Source organism: Leptonotus elevatus, chromosome 6 (genome assembly GCF_054856555.1).
Source record: "Leptonotus elevatus isolate MCC_2025b chromosome 6, RoL_Lele_1.0, whole genome shotgun sequence".
Lineage (NCBI taxonomy): Eukaryota > Metazoa > Chordata > Actinopteri > Syngnathiformes > Syngnathidae > Leptonotus > Leptonotus elevatus.
In genome coordinates, this window is record NC_141244.1 from 4,460,094 (window position 1) to 4,479,292 (window position 19,199).

Below are 19,199 nucleotides of genomic sequence, written 5' to 3' on the forward strand. Positions count from 1 at the left end.
ATGATGTTAGCACAAGGTTGAATGCAACTCACTTTATTTATACTTGTAAAGCACTTTTTTTTTTTATGAAAAAAATGAAAATGTTTCAGGTTACAATTTTGCTACTTTAGCGATTAAAGCGTTGAAAAAAAGTTACCAAATTAAATAAAAAAATTAAGAATGCTAATAATTGACGGTGCTTTTTTTGTACTGCACGGCCACAGTTTCTATGCAAACTAGTTGATTGGGCTCCGTTTGAGACTTCAAAATGCATGTCAGCACCATTGTAAAGTGAGGACCCTGTGTACCTGTAAAGACAATCTTGGGTCTTACTTATCTGCTATTTAAACTGAACCCCGACCACAAACACCCCCACCCACCCCCACGCCTCCTCACCAGGTTTGTGCTCCTCAGCAATTGTGAGGGCGCAGGCTCTGCCAAACACCACCAGGTCCAAAAGAGAGTTGGCGCCCAGTCGATTGGCACCATGAACACTTGCACAGCCAGCCTCGCCACAGGCATACAGTCCACGAACCACCTTATCCTCACCGTTAGTGTGAGTGATCACCTGATGGCAGGTAAAGATCCCCAATGACCACAGCTGCAGAAGAGTGTTGCGTAAAAGATGTGACTTACCTGGCCCTTGTAGTTTGTAGGTATGCCTCCCATGTTGTAGTGGACGGTTGGCAGAACAGGGATGGGCTCCTTAGTGACATCCACTCCGGCAAAGATCATGGCCGTCTCTGAGATGCCAGGCAGCCTCGTGGCGAGCTGCTGAGGTGGCAGGTGGTGTAGCTGCAGGTATACGTGGTCCTTGTCTGGACCAACACCCCTGAAGAACCACACCCACGCAATATAGTTTAGTGTTCCCCCGCTATGTCACTGATAATTTTTTGCATCCCTACTACATTGCGTATTTTTGTTGTTACCAGTATTTCTGACATAAGGACACTTCTGAGTTCGTAAAATGTTTTCTATCCCATCCATTGCATTTTCCATTATGTTAGCATTAGGCTATTGGACTTTCGTTAGATGAAATTGTATGGTTTGGTCGAACGTTTTGTTGTTTAAATGTACAATGTTTAATTATTGTGTATTATGTGTAAGTTTTACTGAATGAATATAAAGGAAACGTTGACAACCAAATAAATCATATGTAGCAAACATATCATTACAGTCGGGGTTCCTTTTAAAATATCTCTGTCTTTTAAAAAATTTCAGATTTCCACCTATTCAGGATGGGTCTGGAATATATTTCCAGCAATAAACGGGATTCATTGTGGATTCCGTCTTGTATTAGTGGCAGGATTCAAGACTGAACAGTTACCTGCCCTCTCGGATCTCGATGGTCATGGAGCGGGACACCACATCTCTGGACGCCAAGTCCTTGGCGTTCGGCGCGTAGCGCTCCATGAAGCGCTCACCCTCGCTGTTGATCAGGATGCCTCCCTCGCCACGGCAGCCCTCAGTGATAAGACAACCGGCTCCGTAGATCCCTGCAAAGATCGTCATGTAGCAATGACTGTGAAATTACTGCAAACAAGATGTGCCTTTTAAATATTTAATAAATAAAGTAGTATTTCTGGAAGAGTGGATCCGGTGACACTGGTACAAGCGTTGGTAAGAAGAACTCCACTTGTTAAGGTGATTGACAGAAATGTTTATTAGTGATGGGTCACAATAAAAGAATTCACACATAATGCTGTCTACACTAATTTGACAAAACGGAAATGAGTTTACTTTTCCATTTGCAGTGTATTTTTGTCATCTTTGCAATAAATTACCAGGATACTACTACATAAAATAAATAACTGCTTTGCATTTGAGAAATGGTTAAATCATCATCGGTTATTATTAAATTGTTTATTTTGAATGCCGGGCAAGGACAACTCAAACAGCAAATTCAAACAGCATCACGTCAACAACAAAGTGTATAATGAGTCAATGGACAAAAGTCACAAGTGACTACCACTGACACAAAAACATAGTAAACTGAAATTTGATTATGACACAACCTCACAGAACGTGGTCATTAGTGCATTGTGGAATTTGTAAAGAAAGCAAGATAAGCCTCCGTTACGTTCCTAAAGGGATGATCAAAACTCTTGAATGTGTCTGGTGAGAGCGCGGCCTGGGGGAGGGTGATTCTACCGATTGCATGTTGTTTGTTTAAGAATGCTACGAGGTTTAACTTGATTTCTTTAAAGGCGTTTCACATTACGGCAGAGAGCCTGCCGCCATTCTACGTCACTACGCACTGAATGCGTTGCTACGTAAATAACAATGGCGGTGTACGTCCAAATAAAGTTTCTACAAAATGTATTAAACTGGAAATAATTTTTGAAAAATGAATCTCATAGTTATGTAGAAAGAACCAAATAAATAATATAGAGCAAACTTGTCATGACAGTCGGAGTTCCCTTTAAGCTCTTGAATGGTGCGTGTGCGAGCGCTACAAGCGCTCAAATTAAGTGTTTTCAGTTAGATTTTTTTTCACTGACAGGTAAACAAGCTCGTCTCAACCTGATGAGTAGTATAGCCAAACTGTTTCAGGGTTTGTACTTTCGGGACCTGGATTTCCCAAACCATGAGTAGCAGATGTGTTTCTGTTTTTGAAAATAAAACAACTTGGTGCCACCTTTTATTGTCACGTGTGCATCATTTTCTCACCAGTGGGATGGAACTGCACAAACTCCAAATCCTGGCAGGGCAAACCTGCTCTGGTCACCATGGCGTTTCCATCCCCAGTACTAGTGTGAGCAGATGTGCAGCTGAAATAGGTTCGACCGTAACCACTGGAAACAGAGACAGTTTTGGTTACATCATGTACACATTGAAGCATGTAAGCGTCAACACTGCCAAAGTGTCCAATTATGTATGTGTGCTTACCCAGTAGCAATGACAGTATTCTGAGCTCGGAAGCGATGGATAGATCCATCCTCCATGCAGAGTGCGATCACGCCTTTGCACTCGCCATCTTCCATTAGCAGGTCCAGCGCAAAATACTCCACAAAGTAACTGGTGTCATAACGCAGCGACTGAACATATAACACAAAATGGAGACAAATGCTCAAAGTACTGTAATAGGTTTGTCCAAACAGTCTTTGTATTCCAAAGTGATGACAGTAAAATTAGTAGCATACCCGTCCATACAGAGTGTGAAGTAGCGAATGTCCAGTTCTGTCTGCGACACAGCAGCAGCGGTGGGCTTGGCCTCCTTTGCCGTATTTTAGACTCTGACCTCCAAAAGCCCTCTGGTAGATCTTACCATCCTCTGTGCGGCTGAAAGGCATGCCAAAGTTCTCCAACTAGTGGAGAGATAAAGTGGATGTGACATACTCTTTTTGGGTTACCTTATCTTGCATATCAATATCATGCATTTCCATATATAAAGTGTAGTCTATGTAAAAAGTTGACATGTTCATGTGCCAGGTTTTTCTGATGTAAAAACAAAATGAGACAGAGTATTTCAAACCTTTTTTTAACCATTAATGTGGGCTAAACCAGTGCAACTAAAACCATTTCAGTCTGCCACTTTACAGAAAAATACATCCAAAATAAATAATTTATTGAAATGATTAATAGGATTAATCATTTCAATAAATTCATAGTACATGCAGTTTTTAAAAAAACAGCATGTATTTAAAATTTAAAAGAACACTTTAAATTGATGATTCTTTTTTTTATCTGCTTAGTTTTTTTTTTTTTTTTTACTAAATATCGGAAGCAATACACCGATCACAACTTTGTATTTTATGACTACTTACACAATGTCATCCAATACAAGAGCTGTTTAAAAATTATGTTGGTGTGCTAGTAGAGAGATACTAATTTAACAAAAGGTTTGTTGCAGTTGCTTTATAAATTTAAATGAGTATCGGTCTTTACCTCCACTACAGCTGCAGGAGCCTGTTCTGTCATGTAGTGGATGGCATCCTGGTCCCCTAGCCAATCAGAACCCTTCACCGTGTCATAGAAATGCCACCTCCAATCATCATTCTCCATGTTCCCGAGAGCTGCATTGATTCCACCCTGAAAATACAGATTGTTCAACTATTTACTTCACCAATATTATTAATTTAATTTGGTCCTTAGCTTACTGGAGCTATTTTTTAATAAACATTTTGAAAAGAGCACTCTACCTGTGCCGCAACAGTGTGAGACCTGGTGGGGAAAAGCTTGGTGACACAAGCTGTGTTAAAGCCAGCCTCAGACAGGCCAAAAGCTGCTCGGAGTCCCGCTCCTCCAGCGCCAACAACCACAGCATCAAACTCATGATCTACAACTGGGTACTGATTGGAGATCTGAAGAGAACAAGCAAAAGCACTTCAATTTTAGAAAACCTTGCATGTGCACGGCCTTCATATTGTTTAGTGACCCACAACAACAACATGATGTGGACTAAATCCACATAAACACCAGGCTATTCAATTGTGTTATTGGTCAACCTTCTGAAGGCAGTCAGCCTTCTGAAAGAGGACATAAAAGAGATCTGAAAAAGGACAGAGGTAAGGGTCCCAGATTGATCTTATTGGTCAGCTTTCCAGAATGCGCGATTGGCTCACTTGTTCACGCTAGGCTTGATGATGGTGCTTGCCCATAGAGCTTTACAAAGCATCATATTCTCTGCTGTAAAATACAGCGGTAGATAGCCACCAACATTCAGTTAGATGATGGCTGCCTGCAGACTAGGGGTGTGAATTGCCTAGTACCTGGCGATTCAATTCGTATCACAATTCATAGGTCACGATTCGATTCGAAACCGATTAATCCCGATACGAATCTATAAATTGATTATTTGTACATGTACACTGTAAGATTTGTATGAAAATTTATTTATCTGAAAATTCAGGCTTATAAATTGAGCCACTGCATTTAACAAACAGGTTGCAGTCTGTTTCATGTTTGAACAGCACTGAAATAAAATATTAAGGCTTAATGTTCCATCAATATAACATTCTTCCATGCTTAATGTGTAAATCCTAACCCAAAGTAAGACATTTTGTTGAATATTCCCATAAAAAATTGACAGCGCACAATTCTTGAATCGATTCGATATGCGATCAAATCGATTCAAGAATTGCGCGCTGTAATATCGCGCTATATTGCAGAATCAATTGTTTCCAACACCCCAACTGCAGACAGAAATTTGACACATGACTGCTCAAATGGGCTTCATTGATGATAGCTCATTAGCTGGCTAACTAACTAGTCACGTACATGTGCATCCACCTTGGGTGAAGGAAGCCGCTTGCTCCCACACGATGTATGCCCACTGCCCACATAGCGATGTACAGCATGTTAGACTCTTCATTAAAGGGACAGTACATGATAAGATTCATTCTGATCGGAGTGCAAAAATTTATTATTATTATAATTATTAATTATGATTCGATACTTGCTTTTCCACGCCCACTCGAAATCCCACTTGAATCATCACAGCCCTAGTGTAGATGATTAGTTCAACTCACATCATCAGAAACTTTAGCATTCTTCTTGCCATAGATGGAGAAGTGCAAATTTCTCGAACCTTGAACTGCTGTAGCAGGGACCTGGCAGCAAAGAAGAAAATATTTATTAATCAAAAGGCCGAGCTGGTATCAAAATACTGTATTATAGAAGATATTTACAATTGAAAATCTAGTTGTTAAACAATAAACAGGCCCTCTGTTACCAGCGGTACCAACATAAACCTCACTTTCTATTTTTCATTTGACTGGTCTAATTAAACTAGCCTAGAAGTTTTCTACCTATCCCTGCTGAATTTTACCTAAAATAGTACACATTAGCTGAAAACCAAGTCAGAATTCGAAGAACTACTACCATATAGGCTACGGTATTATGATGAACACTAATGTGCGGTGACATAATATTAGGTCTCTAATGTTTTTGGTATGTAGTGGTCGTGGATCCTAATTATTGTATGATGCTAAGTTAACAACTAAGCTAACAACAAAAGCAACCCTTCCCCACAAGGACAACGAAGTAAACTTGGAAAAAGAATAACTCCTGGCCAAAGCACTATTAAAATACAAACGCATGTGCATGGTTTGAAGGAAACGGCAACAGAATATGTACTTTGATGGCCTTTCAAAAGCTTATTTTCGCTGCAGCACTAGTGTCACATTGAAGCAGCCCTTTGCTACATAACGCAGGTTACGCAAGTCAGACTCCAGTTATGAAAGCGATGCAGCGCAGATTGTGTGCGTGTGCGTGTGCGTGTGTGTGTGTGTGTGGGGGGGGGGGGGGGGACGTACAATCATTTGTAAATTGGCATATAAAGGTAATGTACAAATGCATTTTTACAAGCATTCGTACTCACAGCTTTCCTAGAGGACAGTATCCTCTTGGAGAGGAGACGAGAAGCAGCTTGAACACCAGCCATGTTGTCAGTCGAAGGGAAAACGCCGACTTCAGACCCAGGCGGCTGACGTATTCCGTGGCGCTGGAATGAACCACCCTGTGATAAACAGGGGGGACACATACAGTATAAAGTGTTACTGGAACTGTCTTATAACTTTTGTTGCGACTCATTTTACTATATGAATACCTTATGGTTTGAATTAATAGAAATTATCTTGTACGTGTGCGCATTTTAATACTTAATGGAAAATGTTTAATAACACCAATCGAAACAACCCCCGTTGGTGTCGACAGGCCGTCAACGCATTCAATAACCATTGTGTTTGGTGCAGGAACAAATGTATAAGTGACCTAGACTTTCTTTTGAAGGTGAGACACAACACCACAAACCGTACCTTAAAACAGGAAAACGTTGCGTTGTCGGACTCACAAAGCCCCGTTGGATGCGTTTGTGAAATACACTAATGTGCGTGTGTATGAGCGCGTAAGCTAACTTGTTAGCTAGCTTTTTTGCTTTTCCATAGCCTTATTTGTGGTTAGCTGGGCTGTCAACCTTGCATGCATGGTACAAGTAAATGTTGTGCCGTGGATTTTTGAGTTGATTAAGATGATACGTTTATAAGATTACTATCATTGATCGCTCTGTCGTTTATATCTCACCCAGTGATTCAGATATTTAAACGTTTTCTGCTCGATCTATTACCAATTAGTGCATTTCCGAATTCTCTCTCTCTCTCTCTCTCTCTCTCTCTCTCTCTCTCTCTCTCTCTCTCTCTCTCTCTCTCTCATATATATATATATTCTCATTGTTTTTGGAATGTTGGAGCAGGTTACCCCATATCAGCGTTCTGTAGAATTGTTGGTGTTTACAATATTTCCCCCAATGCATTTTATTGGGTGTCAATTATGCATATATATTTCGCAGATTTGCTCAGCCACAGATTGCATAAACCATGCTACTTAAAACTTGGAAAATACATGTAATCCCGCAAAGTTAATGCTAATGTTTTGATTTGTTTGTGTGGTGTGACAGCAACCTCCATGAACAACCTGAATGACCCCCCAAGATGGAACATTCAACCAGACCGACAAGAAAGGGGGGATGGAGGCGCAGATGGCAACCAGTGGAATTATGCTCTGCTGGTGCCTATGCTGGGACTGGCTGCATTTCGTAAGTTACGTATGTGTTCAATGATGGAGCGCCAGATAAAACTAAATAAATTAGCTGCCATACAATTGTGAAAATAAGTTGAGCACTTTTTGAGAATCTGCTCGCAATTGCTCTAATACAAAAGTTACAAAACATTTTGTAGGCACCATTATGACCTGTGATGAACATGCAGGAGGAAGATTAACGTGTGTGCCTGTAGGCGAGTTCCTTTGCACTGTACACTCTGTTCTTTTTCATTATTGATGTCAACTTATTATATTGAAAAATCTTGGGGAGCTTCCTAACTTAAGGAGTGGACTGAGGCTGGTATCAGTGCATCATGAACCACCACATATAGATGTCCACATGACAGCTGTAGAATTCCATGACTCAAGCCACTCCTGAACCAAAAACAAAGTCAGAAGCGTCTATGCTAGGCAAAGGATAACAAGCACTGGTCACTTTTCAGATGAAAGACAGTTTAGCATTTCCTTTGGAAATCGAGGTCTCCCAGAGTCTGGACAACCACAAACGTGGAACTGCAGTTTCCACAGTCAGTGATGGTTTGGGGAGGCATGTCATTTTCTGGTGTGGCTCCATTGTCTTTGATCAAGTCCACTGTCAAGACAGCTGTCTACCAGGAATTTCTCAGTCAAATTTTGGGTAATTTCATTTACATATTTTGCACTCATTCTTTAGAGCTAAGCAATTATATCACTGCAGCAGCTCTTATTAATCTTAAAATGAGGGAAAATGTACTTTTAAGACTTTAATACCTGTTGTCTTCTTAGGTTGGATCTGGACCCGTGAGTCTCAGAGAGAGATCGAGAAGGTCAAATCCAAGTATAACAAGGATGTGTTCTTGGTCAAAAGTGAGATGGAATCACGGTACAAAGAAACGTTAACGGAGAGGCGCAGAGCTGTGGCTACCTTGGAGCTGGAGCTGGAGAAGGAGCGACAGAGGGTGAAAGGTTACAAGCAGGCCATGATTTCCCAGAGCAATCTTCTGGTAGAAGAACGGAAACGTTTACAGCAGGTAGCTAATCCCTTGTGCAGGCTGTACGTGTACGCGTACCCAGTGTTCATTTTATCCGCCATCTTTAAATTTAGTCTCAGTTTTAGTCCAGTTTTAAATCACGCTTTTTAGTTTTTACAATAGTCGGTCAACCTCATCCGTTTTTATTTAGTCCATTTTTAGTCTACTATACATCTAGCATTTTAGTCTTTATTATAGTCCAAGAAAACATAATTTTTTTTGTCTAGTTTTAGTCCACAAAAACTGTCAACGTTTTAATCAGGACATTCATTTATCCCATGTATTTGTCTTTTTTGTCAGCAGATTATGTTGAACATTTCAAATCTAAAACTATTTTACATAAAGTTTTCTCTCATCTTTATGGTGAAAACCAACTACACACACAATTACAGTATATCAACAAGTGGCCACTATGGCTCCATGCTATGAGCTAGTAAGTTAGCCTGCATTAGTTAGCGGTCGGATTAACGTTATTGTTGGAACGTTACAGCCGTTGGGTTAATGTTATGTTACAATTAATTTTTTTTTTTTAACCGTTCACCGTGAATCCACCTCCTGTCTGTTTCATGAGTTTTTGCATGTTGCACTCGCAAACTGCAGATTTAAAAGGGGGTGTGTCACTGTGTGTCACATGACACTTAACAGCGTACTGAAAATGTGCGAAACAGACATGCGATTTATGCCCGTTTCCATCTGTTTTTGCCTTCGGTTATTCGCAAAACCTGTTTCCATAGCCAAAATTTGCATTTTAATTTTTTCGATACACTTCAAAAACCACCCCCTCTAAGGGTAAAAAGTTTTTGGCGAATTTTGGGCCCTTTTTTGAATTTCTAGCGTTTCCATTCAGTGTTATTTTCACATTTTTTCCATCCATCCATTTTCTTAACCACTTCCTCACAAGGGTCGCGGGGGGCGCTGGAGCCTATCTCAGCTGCCTTCGGGCAGTAGGCGGGGTACACCCTGAACTGGTTGCCAGCCAATCCAGGGCACACAGAGACGAACAACCATCCACACTCACAATCACACCTTGGGACAATTTAGAGTGTTCAATTAACCTGCCATGCATGTTTTTGGAATGTGGGAGGAAACCGGGCACCCCTCGAAAACCCACGCAAGCACGGGAAGAACATGCAAACTCCACCCAGGAAGGCCGAAGCTCGGACTCGATCTCACATCCTCTGCACTGGGAGGCGGAAGTGCTAACCAGTCAGTCACCGTTTTCGCATTTCTTGAAAATTCTAATAAAAATGGGTGGATGGAAACCCAACTGGTGACATGCTAGCACAGACAAGATTTTACAAAATGGTATAATTTTCGTCTCGTTTTCATTAAATGAAGTACATTTTCGTCTCTTATTAGTCGATGAAAATGCATGCTGATTTAGTCCTAGTTGTTGTTTATTAATGAGAGTTTAGTCTAATCCAGTCTAGTTTTAGTCTGGTGAAAAATGTGTTCACGAAATTATTTTTGTTTATAGCTTTTGTTGATGAAATTAACACTTGCGTATGCTGACTGAAACTGACCTATTTAATTAAATCGATCGAAAGCATTGAGCATTTTGTGTGTCTTTCTCTCTCATAACATCAAACAATCTGTCATCTTCTCCAACAGGAGCATGAGTGGTTAGAGGAAGAGAAGCAAAGATTTATCAAGTCTGGAGCTGGAGGGGCCGTCATGCGTCAAGCCATGGAGAAACAGAACGAGTGGTTCCAGAGAGCGAATGCCACACTGCGGGAGCTTGAGGCTCAACTTGTGGAGCGCCAGAATGCCTACTGTTCCCTAATCTTGCCTCGAGACAAGCGTCTCGAGATGGAGAGAAACATGCTGCTGAAGGCCGTCAAAGAGCCCGCCACAGATGAACTTGATCTTGAGGTTGATCTGAAAGATATTTTTAAGAGGGATAAGCATTGTGCAAACTTAATGAACATGGACAAGAGAAAGAACGGAAGTCTCATGTGGGTGTATCTCAAGTACTGGCAGCTGCAGGTCACTGTTCAGAAATACAAGAGAACTGAGGCGACCATCCTAGGGGAAACCATTAAGCCGCAAACAAAATGATGTAATGATGAGGCAATGGTTTACTTGTGGATCAGAAATGGAATATGCAGGAAGTTCTGATCTTTTGTCACATTTTTCAAAATGTTGTAAATTAGTTCTTCCTTCATTTAAGATACCCCAAATAAGACTCAATAGCTTAACATCTTGAGATACAAATGCACTAATAGATCAGGGGTGGACAATTCTGGTTGTCGAGGGCCGAAGTCCTGCAGAGCTTGCTGATGAGCTGGTCATTTGATTCAGGTGTGTTGGATTTGGGAAACATGTAAAACAGGGTGCATGGGAGCTCTCGAGGACCGGACTTGGAGACCCCTGTTTTAAATGTGTCCCTTTTCCAACACACCTGATTCATATGATCAGATCATCAGCAAGCTCTGCAGAAGTCTGATAGCTATCACGATCATTACAATCAGGTATGTTGGAGGAGGGAAACATCTAAAACCTGCAGGACTCTGGCCCTTGAGGACCATGATCGGCCACGCCGGACTTAGATGATATCCACATTGGATACACAATCAACGCTAAGGATATAAATGTATTCTTTTGAAATCTTTTTTTTTTCATTTTCAGAATTTGTCATCCTTTATTCATCATTGTGTGACATGCAATTGATAATCAACATTTTCTTTGATACTGCCTGATTCAAAGTAATTTTCTCTTGAAATTCAGTGGAATGTGCTGATGCTTAATCATCTCCAGCTTTAAGTCATCAAGGTCATCCCCGATGTCATTCAATGACAAATCACATAAGGTGATATCTCTATTTGCACAATTTAACAAGTATCAGAAGTTGTGTACTCACATAGTTTTTTAAGTAACATTTGAACCTATGAACAAAAACTGTCAAGGTGGAATTTTCTCATAATGTCAATAAGACATTTATGTTTTAGTTATTACCATATATTTGTGTTTAAGTGCTTAATTTGATCTTAAGATGCATAGACCATAAACACTCTGTATTTTGCACACAATAAAGCCTTGGTGTAGGACTTTGGTACGGCATTTGTGTTGTTTCTATTTTCCCAGTTAAGGATAAAAACTTGTCAACAATTGTATGGGTTGAGGCGGAGCTCTCATGTTACTGGTTCACCTGAACATGATACATGTCTTGAGCATGAGGTATGTACTGTATAGTGTAGTGTATGTACATCATGAGCGCAATTTTATAAAAATAAGTGTACCTGCCTAAAGTTAACTAGGATATGCTCCAGCTCCATTACCTTAATAAATAGCATTATTGAAAATGGATGATCAAATGACATGCTTTTGTTGCTTCTTTTTTTTCCACCAAATGGATTTATTAAACAAAATATTTCAGTTTCAGTTGCTGCTGTACACATTTATACCAGCATAAACAAATCAACTGTTGCTAATGGCATGTGACTGCAGAAACAAAACAAGCCACCATTACAGACAACAGATGATAGCACATCAGTCAGTGTGCATTAAAACTAAGGTGTGTACTGTATACAAACACACGCCATGAGCATTAGTGGCTGAACCAGGCGGGCCGTTTCCTGGGCCTTTCTACTATCCTCTTGTCTTGATCCAACTCGCTTGGCGTCTCATCTGCATATAAGACAACGGTCTCCACAGTCGGGGCCCTAAGAGGACCACCCTCCATCGCTTGAATTTGTTGACGGATGAGAGTAGTCTCCTTGCGCACTTTAGTATAACAGAAGCCACACAGGATGTGTTTCTGCTTTAGGTGGCCGCACTCTGGACAGGGTTCAATGTTCAGCTGAAGGAGAAGTGAATGGGGTGAACTTTTTAGTCATGGATACATTTAATGGAGACTCACTTTGGACACTGACACAATCTAATGACAACAACAGCTGGATCCAAAATTAAAACATGACACCGTTTCAAGTTTACATTGATAGTGGCAACAGCAACTATACTTATTTATATTGTGCTAAGTGTTTCTAATAATACTAATTGTAATAACGTGAAAAACAAATGTATAATAAAAGAAACGTAAAATAACAAAAAAGTGACAATTACTGAAATTTGAAATGGCCTTGTTTGTGTAATTGTAAGTAGGTAGGTTGCCTGTAAATGTGCCATGTAAATCCAGTGTGTACCCCTCCTCCTCGGTCTGCTACAACCCTAATGATAAATTAGAGTAAAGTAACATACTGTGGGTGGCCTAAATATAACAGCACTGGCTGTCAATGTAGTGTGTGGCTGCTGACATTTTCAACGCAAATTTCTTGAGGTGACATGGAATTCGGTATAATAAATGGACGGTCACTTCTGGTGTACCTTGACTTTAAGAAGTTTGGGCTCAGCCCTCCTTCTTGTTCGGTTGACCTCGATGGTGCGTCTCTTCTTGGGTGCTGCCATCCATAAGATGCTGTCCAGAACGCCGGGAGGTTGCTCCAGCTTCTGCCCCTCTTGCTCTTGCTGCTCCTCGATATAAGGCAGCAGACTGGAGCCATTAACTGCCAGTGCTGGAACTGCACAGAGACAATCGCACGAGGATTACAAATAAAAAAAGGTAAATATTAGCAAATTGTTGTTTGTATTACGGAATAAACTCACCCAACTGTCGTTCTATTCCGGCCGCCTGCAGAAGCCTGCTTTCAATGTGTAGCAAGGAGCATCTTAAACTGTGCAGCAATGAAGCAAAATTCATCTTATCTCCCAAGTTGAGTTCTTTCAAAACCTGACAAACAGCTCACGGTCATTGATGCTGTCGTCACTAAAGGGCGACAATTTATTTCTTCCTCTGTTTCCTTTTGGTCACACGGGAACCATTATTGCCTTCTAGTGGTCGACCCTGCACTAATATGTAATAAAAAAATATTTAAAAAAACATCCCGACTTTAATATTGTCTCTTTTCGGTGGATTTTAGGTTCTGATAATGATAATTAAAAATAATCATATTCCAAGCAGAATTTAAAAGCTCTCATGTTAGGTTTTTAATTCAACGCGTGATTTGTTGTGAACGGCCGTTTATGGCGTCTAGGTGGCAGTGTTCTCGATCTGATTTTGATAGCCGACTCACAACAGAAAAAGAAAAAGAAAATGGCGGAACGTGGCTACAGTTTCTCTCTGACCACATTTAGGTAAACTTTATAAAATTGTCATTGAATCAAAGTTATCCGATAAACACGCAGTTTTACGAAAAGTGTTGTTTAATCGCGATAGTTGAAAATCTATATGGTGTCTTTAAAGCTTGTATCTTTATCATCTGATGTCGTCTATGCCCTGTCATTGCCTGGGAGTGCAATGAATCAGCTACAAATACGATTAGCATGTTGCTAACCATTTTATACGCGAACATTTTATATGTGATATACTTAAATCCATCTTTCTCAACTGGCCTTTGACAGGTTATGTGAGTTAGATGTAACTGCCAATCTCCGATATTATTTTTCGACCAGTTATTTTAGTGTTTATCTTTCACTTGTAAACTGTCGCTAAATGTGGCGGAGTGTTTATGCATCGGTCTTTGACTACAAATGTAACCTTCCCTCCGCAATTTTTTTTTTAATGCACCATCCCCATCTCTTTTCACAGCCCTTCTGGTAAACTGGTGCAGATCGAATATGCACTGGCTGCTGTAGCTGCTGGAGCTCCTTCAGTCGGCATTAAAGGTAACGACTTCCCAGTGATACCCCAATTTTGCTGTTTAGAGACAGTTGTGAGGAATGAGCGGTTAGGAGGATGGATGTTCAATTTCATTGGTTTGGTTGTATACTGAAGACATTTGGGTTTCAGCTCAAAAGAGAAAAAAGACAAAAAGATAAGACAAGGCATAAGAATTCCAGCATTTTTCATGGCATTATTTACATCTAGATGTGTTCAACAACTCGTGACAGAACACCTTTTGTTTAGTTGTCTAGCCATACAAACCATGAAATGTAAGGTGGAATTCTGAAAGTTTGTCAGATATTCATCTTTTGATCCGATACCCAAACGTCTTCAGTATACAACAAAACAAAGGAATTGACCTTGGCTTTCCGATACTTTTGGAGGGGATTGTACAATTGATTTGTGTTAAAATAACAACACATTTGATGCAACCACTACTATCTTGTGAGCTATCTAAATGAGTGACGTTATTATATTTAATGATTCTCACATTGTCTTTCATGGGGAATTTTATTGACACTACAGTTTTCAACAGATGCATGAATATGAAATTGATGTTAGTATTTCTAACATATGCAAGCCTTCCTTCTAAGCTTGACCTACCTTATTTTTCATAAACGTATATTAGATACAGGTAAAAGTTGTAAAGAGAGACTCTTACTTGTAAATGCTTTAGGAGGGCTGATGTGTTTCTAAAATTTTTCCAGCTTCGAATGGAGTTGTCCTGGCGACAGAAAAGAAACAGAAATCTATTCTGTATGATGAGCAGAGTGTTCACAAAGTAGAGCCCATCACTAAGCACATAGGCATGGTGTACAGCGGTATGGGGCCTGACTACAGGTGGGTGCTTTTCAACATTTTGCAAAGTTCTTGATGCCAAATATTTATTCCAGTTAATTAGTGTTTAGACAAAAGGTTAATAAGTGTTGTATTTGCAGGGTTTTGGTCCGACGAGCCAGGAAGCTGGCACAACAGTACTTCCTTGTTTACCAAGAACCAATCCCCACAGGCCAGCTTGTCCAGCGAGTGGCATCTGTAATGCAGGAATACACGCAGTCTGGGTGGGTGACGCTTAAACGTATCATTGACCATGACTTATTTTACGATGTGATCATTGACCAGTGCATATAGTTTGGGTAGGTGGTACTTCGGCCCTGTGCATATAGTTTGGGTGGGTGGTACTTCGGCCCGCGCTACACACCAAGCGACCCAGCGGAATGTGACCGAAGTGGACCATCATGAAAAAAAATAGTTGACAACCCTTCTCTTTCACATCAAGTGACTGAGCAGCGCACATTACCAGCGCGCTCCACCGAAACACATATACTGTGTTACGGTCCGCCACGCCCTATATGCAGAGTACGCATAGTGCTTAGGGCACCATCGTCCATGTGTGGCCCCATTTGCCTGTGGGTACGGCGCACGCATGCACTTGACATGTTGCATCTGTGAGCACCCGTGCGGGGGGAGTATCACTCGTCGCGCATGCATTGGATGAGACATTACTTGTTTTAATTTTAAGACATGAAGAACCCATGTATTGTGATTATCAGTTACATAAACAAGGTTTTGGGAAAAACAAGTGCTCACATTCTACGATCCAGAGATGAGTGGCGATAAGCAAAAGAAAACCAAGCACGTCATTCACGTTCGGCAGTAAACTTTTGGTGCGTTCAATGACCACTCACACAGTTGGATATTTCAAACATACATAGAAAAAGCTCATTCAATGTATCAAACAGAATTAAATACTACGTGAGCACATTGCAGGGGGTACTTGGAATCATTTTATAATTTATTTCCCAGATTAAAAATCTCTGTCATAGACGCACCAAAATCAGAATAGCCGCATGGCAAACTAAATTTCTCATAAAGCTCAGATATTTATTTTTTTCGAAGCATACACATCCACCTCAAAATATCCCAAACACTATCGATTACTTTCCAAAGGGCAATATAAATAGTACTCCGTGCTACATGATTAAGAATTGTGATATCACAATGACATGGAGCCGGGAGATGCGATGGAAATGTACGTGACATCAGCCAAAGAGACTGCAGGTTTTCCTTCTCTTCTGCGGTTTGCAAGTTGAAGACGTAAACAGAAAGTAAAAGAAACAAGAAGTAAAGAGCGCGCAGCTAAACAGGCCATGAATTGGCGTCATCTTCCCAAGATGAAACAGTTTCGACAAGATCATTCTTCCTCGTCGTTTTTCTAGTGGTATCTCGTGAAGTAAATGAAGACATTGTGCAAGGGAAGTACTCAAAAACAGTTAACACAACAATCTTGTTGAATCATGAGAACAAGCTAGTGGAGCAACACAGGCTGCTGACGTACCATTAACAGTTTAGCCGCTACGAAGTAGCCGTGCAGCCACCAAAGCAAAGCAGCAATCAATCGTGTCATCTTTTGATCACCCCAACCCGTGTGAATTGCGAATGACTGCTGGCCTGTGAAAACTTGTTTGAACCAGTCTGTGGTGCAACAAAAGGTTTGGGTTGGGTCTTTAAGCCATGCAAACTATTATCATTGTATGAGAAATGCCCCCCAACCCGCGAAAATAAATAAATAAATAAATTCGGGGGCACCCAAAAGGGTAGCGGCGGCACTGACTGTGTGGCAGTTCAGTCGGTTTTGGACATGTCACTCGGTGTGCGATGGGCCATACACTGCTCGTTGACCATTAACTATTTCCGGATGCATTCTGCCTCACTTGATGTGACTGCGCTGTAATTTTTTTCTACATCTCTCTCTCTCCCTCTGCAGTGGAGTGCGTCCATTTGGGGTGTCGTTGTTGATAGCTGGATGGGATGAAGACCAGCCTTACTTGTTCCAATCAGATCCCTCAGTATGTTGTTTTTATTTTCTGAAGACATGATTATAGACGTGAAACTGCACGATGACAATCTGATTCCCTAATTTTTAATCTTAATTCGGCAATGGCGTCTGAGTGGAAAAATTGTGTATATGAGTCACTCAGTCTATTCCATATAGTTACAGAAGAGTATTAATTCTATTATTGTCTCCCCCACCCCATCTTTCCTTTCCTAGGGGGCATATTTTGCATGGAAAGCCACAGCCATGGGAAAAAACTACGTTAATGGAAAAACGTTCCTTGAAAAAAGGTACCTTGCTTCACACTCAAGTTATACAGTAAATTGCATTCTGTTACCAGTTTTGCATCTCACGGAAAGGACTGGTTGAAAATATTTGAGCTACAAAATGATTTAATAAAAAGGGTTACAATTACTGAAATTTCCAGACAGGTTCCTTTTTTCCTCATGCTTAGAATTGTTTGACTTTAAGTGTGATGCGGTTAATTTATGGATTTTTACTAACCAGCTTCATGCCATTACTACAGTTACCAATAGTTTCATACTCTTGTGTCACATCTGACAAATGAATTTGCAGAACATTTTACAGTGGACCAAATAAACTGTCTTTATTCCAGTTATTAGAATGAAACAAATGACCAAATAGAATGAAACAAATGACCAAACAGAATGAAAACGCTGTTTACATGAGGGGTCCAATCTGCTGTTTACATGCGCCTCTCCATAAATTAGAACAGGTGTAAACATCACGTGATGTATCGAGATGTTGTTCATTCGTCTATTTAGCACAGTAGCTGTAGCCTGTGATTGTTTTAACACTTCATTAAAGCTATAAAGCTTGTTTTTGTTATGTTTGGGGGGGAGGGGGGCAGTGTTTAAGGTAAGTAAAGTAATTGAAAGTAAAAAAAAAAAAACTATCTGTGTGACACCGTTCTTTGCAAATATCCCATAATAACTTGCAGCTAATAAATTGAAGCGGCCAATATCAAATTTTTGTTTTTTTATATGACTACATTTCTTTGTTGCTGCTTTAAATCAGATGCGCTTTTCATACACAAAGACAATGCAATGTACTTCAAAATAACCAAAAGCACAACACCTAAAAGCATAAAAAAAATAAAACAGAACAACTGCGTACATTCACAAAGTAGACAACAAAAGTAACTTAATAAAATTACTAATATAACGTACATTGACTTACTACACTCCTAATGGATCTGGACATTTTTCTGCATCTTCAAAAGTTTACCATGCTTCACTCTACAGAATTGGTTTTTGATTGGATTTAATTCTCCAGGTATAACAATGACCTGGAATTGGAAGATGCCATCCACACGGCCATCCTGACATTAAAGGTACAATTTCTTGGTCATAAATGTCCAGAAAGGGGTTTGTCTGTCCTTCACATGCAAAACATTTACTGTTTGGTTACAGGAAAGTTTTGAAGGTCAGATGACTGAGGAGAACATTGAGGTTGGCATCTGCAACGAGGCCGGCTTCAAGAGACTCACCCCAGCAGAAGTGAAAGACTACCTGGCAGCCATTGCATGAGCACTCTGTGCATGGTGATGGGGCTCACTGGGGCTCACAATATGTAGACATTATAGTGTAGTAGCCAGCAACTGCATAAATCATATTTCTCTACAAAGTGACCTTTTTTGTCATTCCAAGATGATTGGCAGAATGATGGGGATCCAATGTATGTACTTACGGTAATAAAAGTGACCATCTGTGTGCAAGTACTGTAATTGGGGCAGCCTCACATAGCAAACCCGATCTCAACAAAATAAAAAGGGTGTTTTTATTACACTAATTGGCATTTTGGCAAACTCCATTCATGAAAAAAGTGGTAGTTGGCTACTGCACGTGTGGGCTCTGAGTGAAACCTCAAGTCTTCCACTGATATAATTTGACTTAAAATATTTGATAAAAGTGGTTTCCTGCTAAATCTCTTGTCACCACTGAGTTCATTTTAACACACTAGTGAGTCAACAGAAGTCAGCATGAACCAGTGGGATGCTTGAGATTACCCCTCTAACAATAAGGTTGCCTGTACAGCAGTTTTATGTAATGTTCCTCCTTTTGTGACTTGGACGGATAATTTGTATTTTCTCTTGTGTATCAATTACTCATTGAAATAAAAAGTAAAACTGGGGTAGAAAAAAAATCTGGTTCAA

The 19,199-nt window shown here is 40.3% G+C and overlaps 4 protein-coding genes across 7 annotated transcripts in view; 2 read left to right on the plus strand and 2 right to left on the minus strand.

Moving 5' to 3' along the window:
* sdha (succinate dehydrogenase complex, subunit A, flavoprotein (Fp)) overlaps positions 1-6,439 on the minus strand; it is a 13,725-nt gene extending 7,286 nt beyond the window's left edge. Inside the window, exons 1-10 of the mRNA XM_086077834.1 lie at positions 6,302-6,439; positions 5,451-5,531; positions 4,122-4,283; positions 3,868-4,011; positions 3,123-3,287; positions 2,869-3,017; positions 2,650-2,774; positions 1,307-1,475; positions 616-811; positions 376-547 (exon numbers count right to left, since the gene is read on the minus strand). Of these exons, the coding sequence (XP_085933960.1) occupies positions 376-547; positions 616-811; positions 1,307-1,475; positions 2,650-2,774; positions 2,869-3,017; positions 3,123-3,287; positions 3,868-4,011; positions 4,122-4,283; positions 5,451-5,531; positions 6,302-6,364 (1,426 nt within the window). The 5' untranslated portion in view covers positions 6,365-6,439. The remainder of the gene's footprint in view (positions 1-375; positions 548-615; positions 812-1,306; positions 1,476-2,649; positions 2,775-2,868; positions 3,018-3,122; positions 3,288-3,867; positions 4,012-4,121; positions 4,284-5,450; positions 5,532-6,301) is intronic.
* A 109-nt stretch (positions 6,440-6,548) lies between these two features.
* Positions 6,549-11,580, plus strand: LOC147171847 (coiled-coil domain-containing protein 127-like). Of its 4 annotated transcripts, none has more exons than XM_086077835.1 (4): positions 6,549-6,711; positions 7,376-7,513; positions 8,284-8,528; positions 10,140-11,580. In XM_086077835.1, exons 2-4 carry the CDS (start codon positions 7,384-7,386, stop codon positions 10,584-10,586), a joined length of 822 nt encoding a protein of 273 aa, XP_085933961.1. In that variant the 5' UTR covers positions 6,549-6,711; positions 7,376-7,383; the 3' UTR covers positions 10,587-11,580. The 4 variants fall into 4 exon arrangements, with proteins under 4 accessions (XP_085933961.1, XP_085933962.1, XP_085933963.1 ...); XM_086077836.1 differs by having other exon boundaries at positions 6,647-6,808; XM_086077837.1 differs by having other exon boundaries at positions 6,692-6,711; positions 7,376-8,155.
* Positions 11,581-11,767: 187 nt separating this feature from the next.
* Positions 11,768-13,308, minus strand: mrpl32 (mitochondrial ribosomal protein L32). The gene is made up of 3 exons (XM_086077839.1): positions 13,131-13,308; positions 12,852-13,045; positions 11,768-12,327 (listed from the first exon to the last, which is right to left on the minus strand). Exons 1-3 carry the CDS (start codon positions 13,222-13,224, stop codon positions 12,076-12,078), a joined length of 540 nt encoding a protein of 179 aa, XP_085933965.1. The 5' UTR covers positions 13,225-13,308; the 3' UTR covers positions 11,768-12,075.
* A 285-nt stretch (positions 13,309-13,593) lies between these two features.
* Positions 13,594-19,183, plus strand: psma2a (proteasome 20S subunit alpha 2a). The gene is made up of 8 exons (XM_086079096.1): positions 13,594-13,658; positions 14,113-14,189; positions 14,895-15,027; positions 15,126-15,248; positions 16,955-17,036; positions 17,240-17,313; positions 18,320-18,377; positions 18,457-19,183. Exons 1-8 carry the CDS (start codon positions 13,618-13,620, stop codon positions 18,571-18,573), a joined length of 705 nt encoding a protein of 234 aa, XP_085935222.1. The 5' UTR covers positions 13,594-13,617; the 3' UTR covers positions 18,574-19,183.
* The last annotated feature ends 16 nt before the right edge of the window (positions 19,184-19,199 follow it).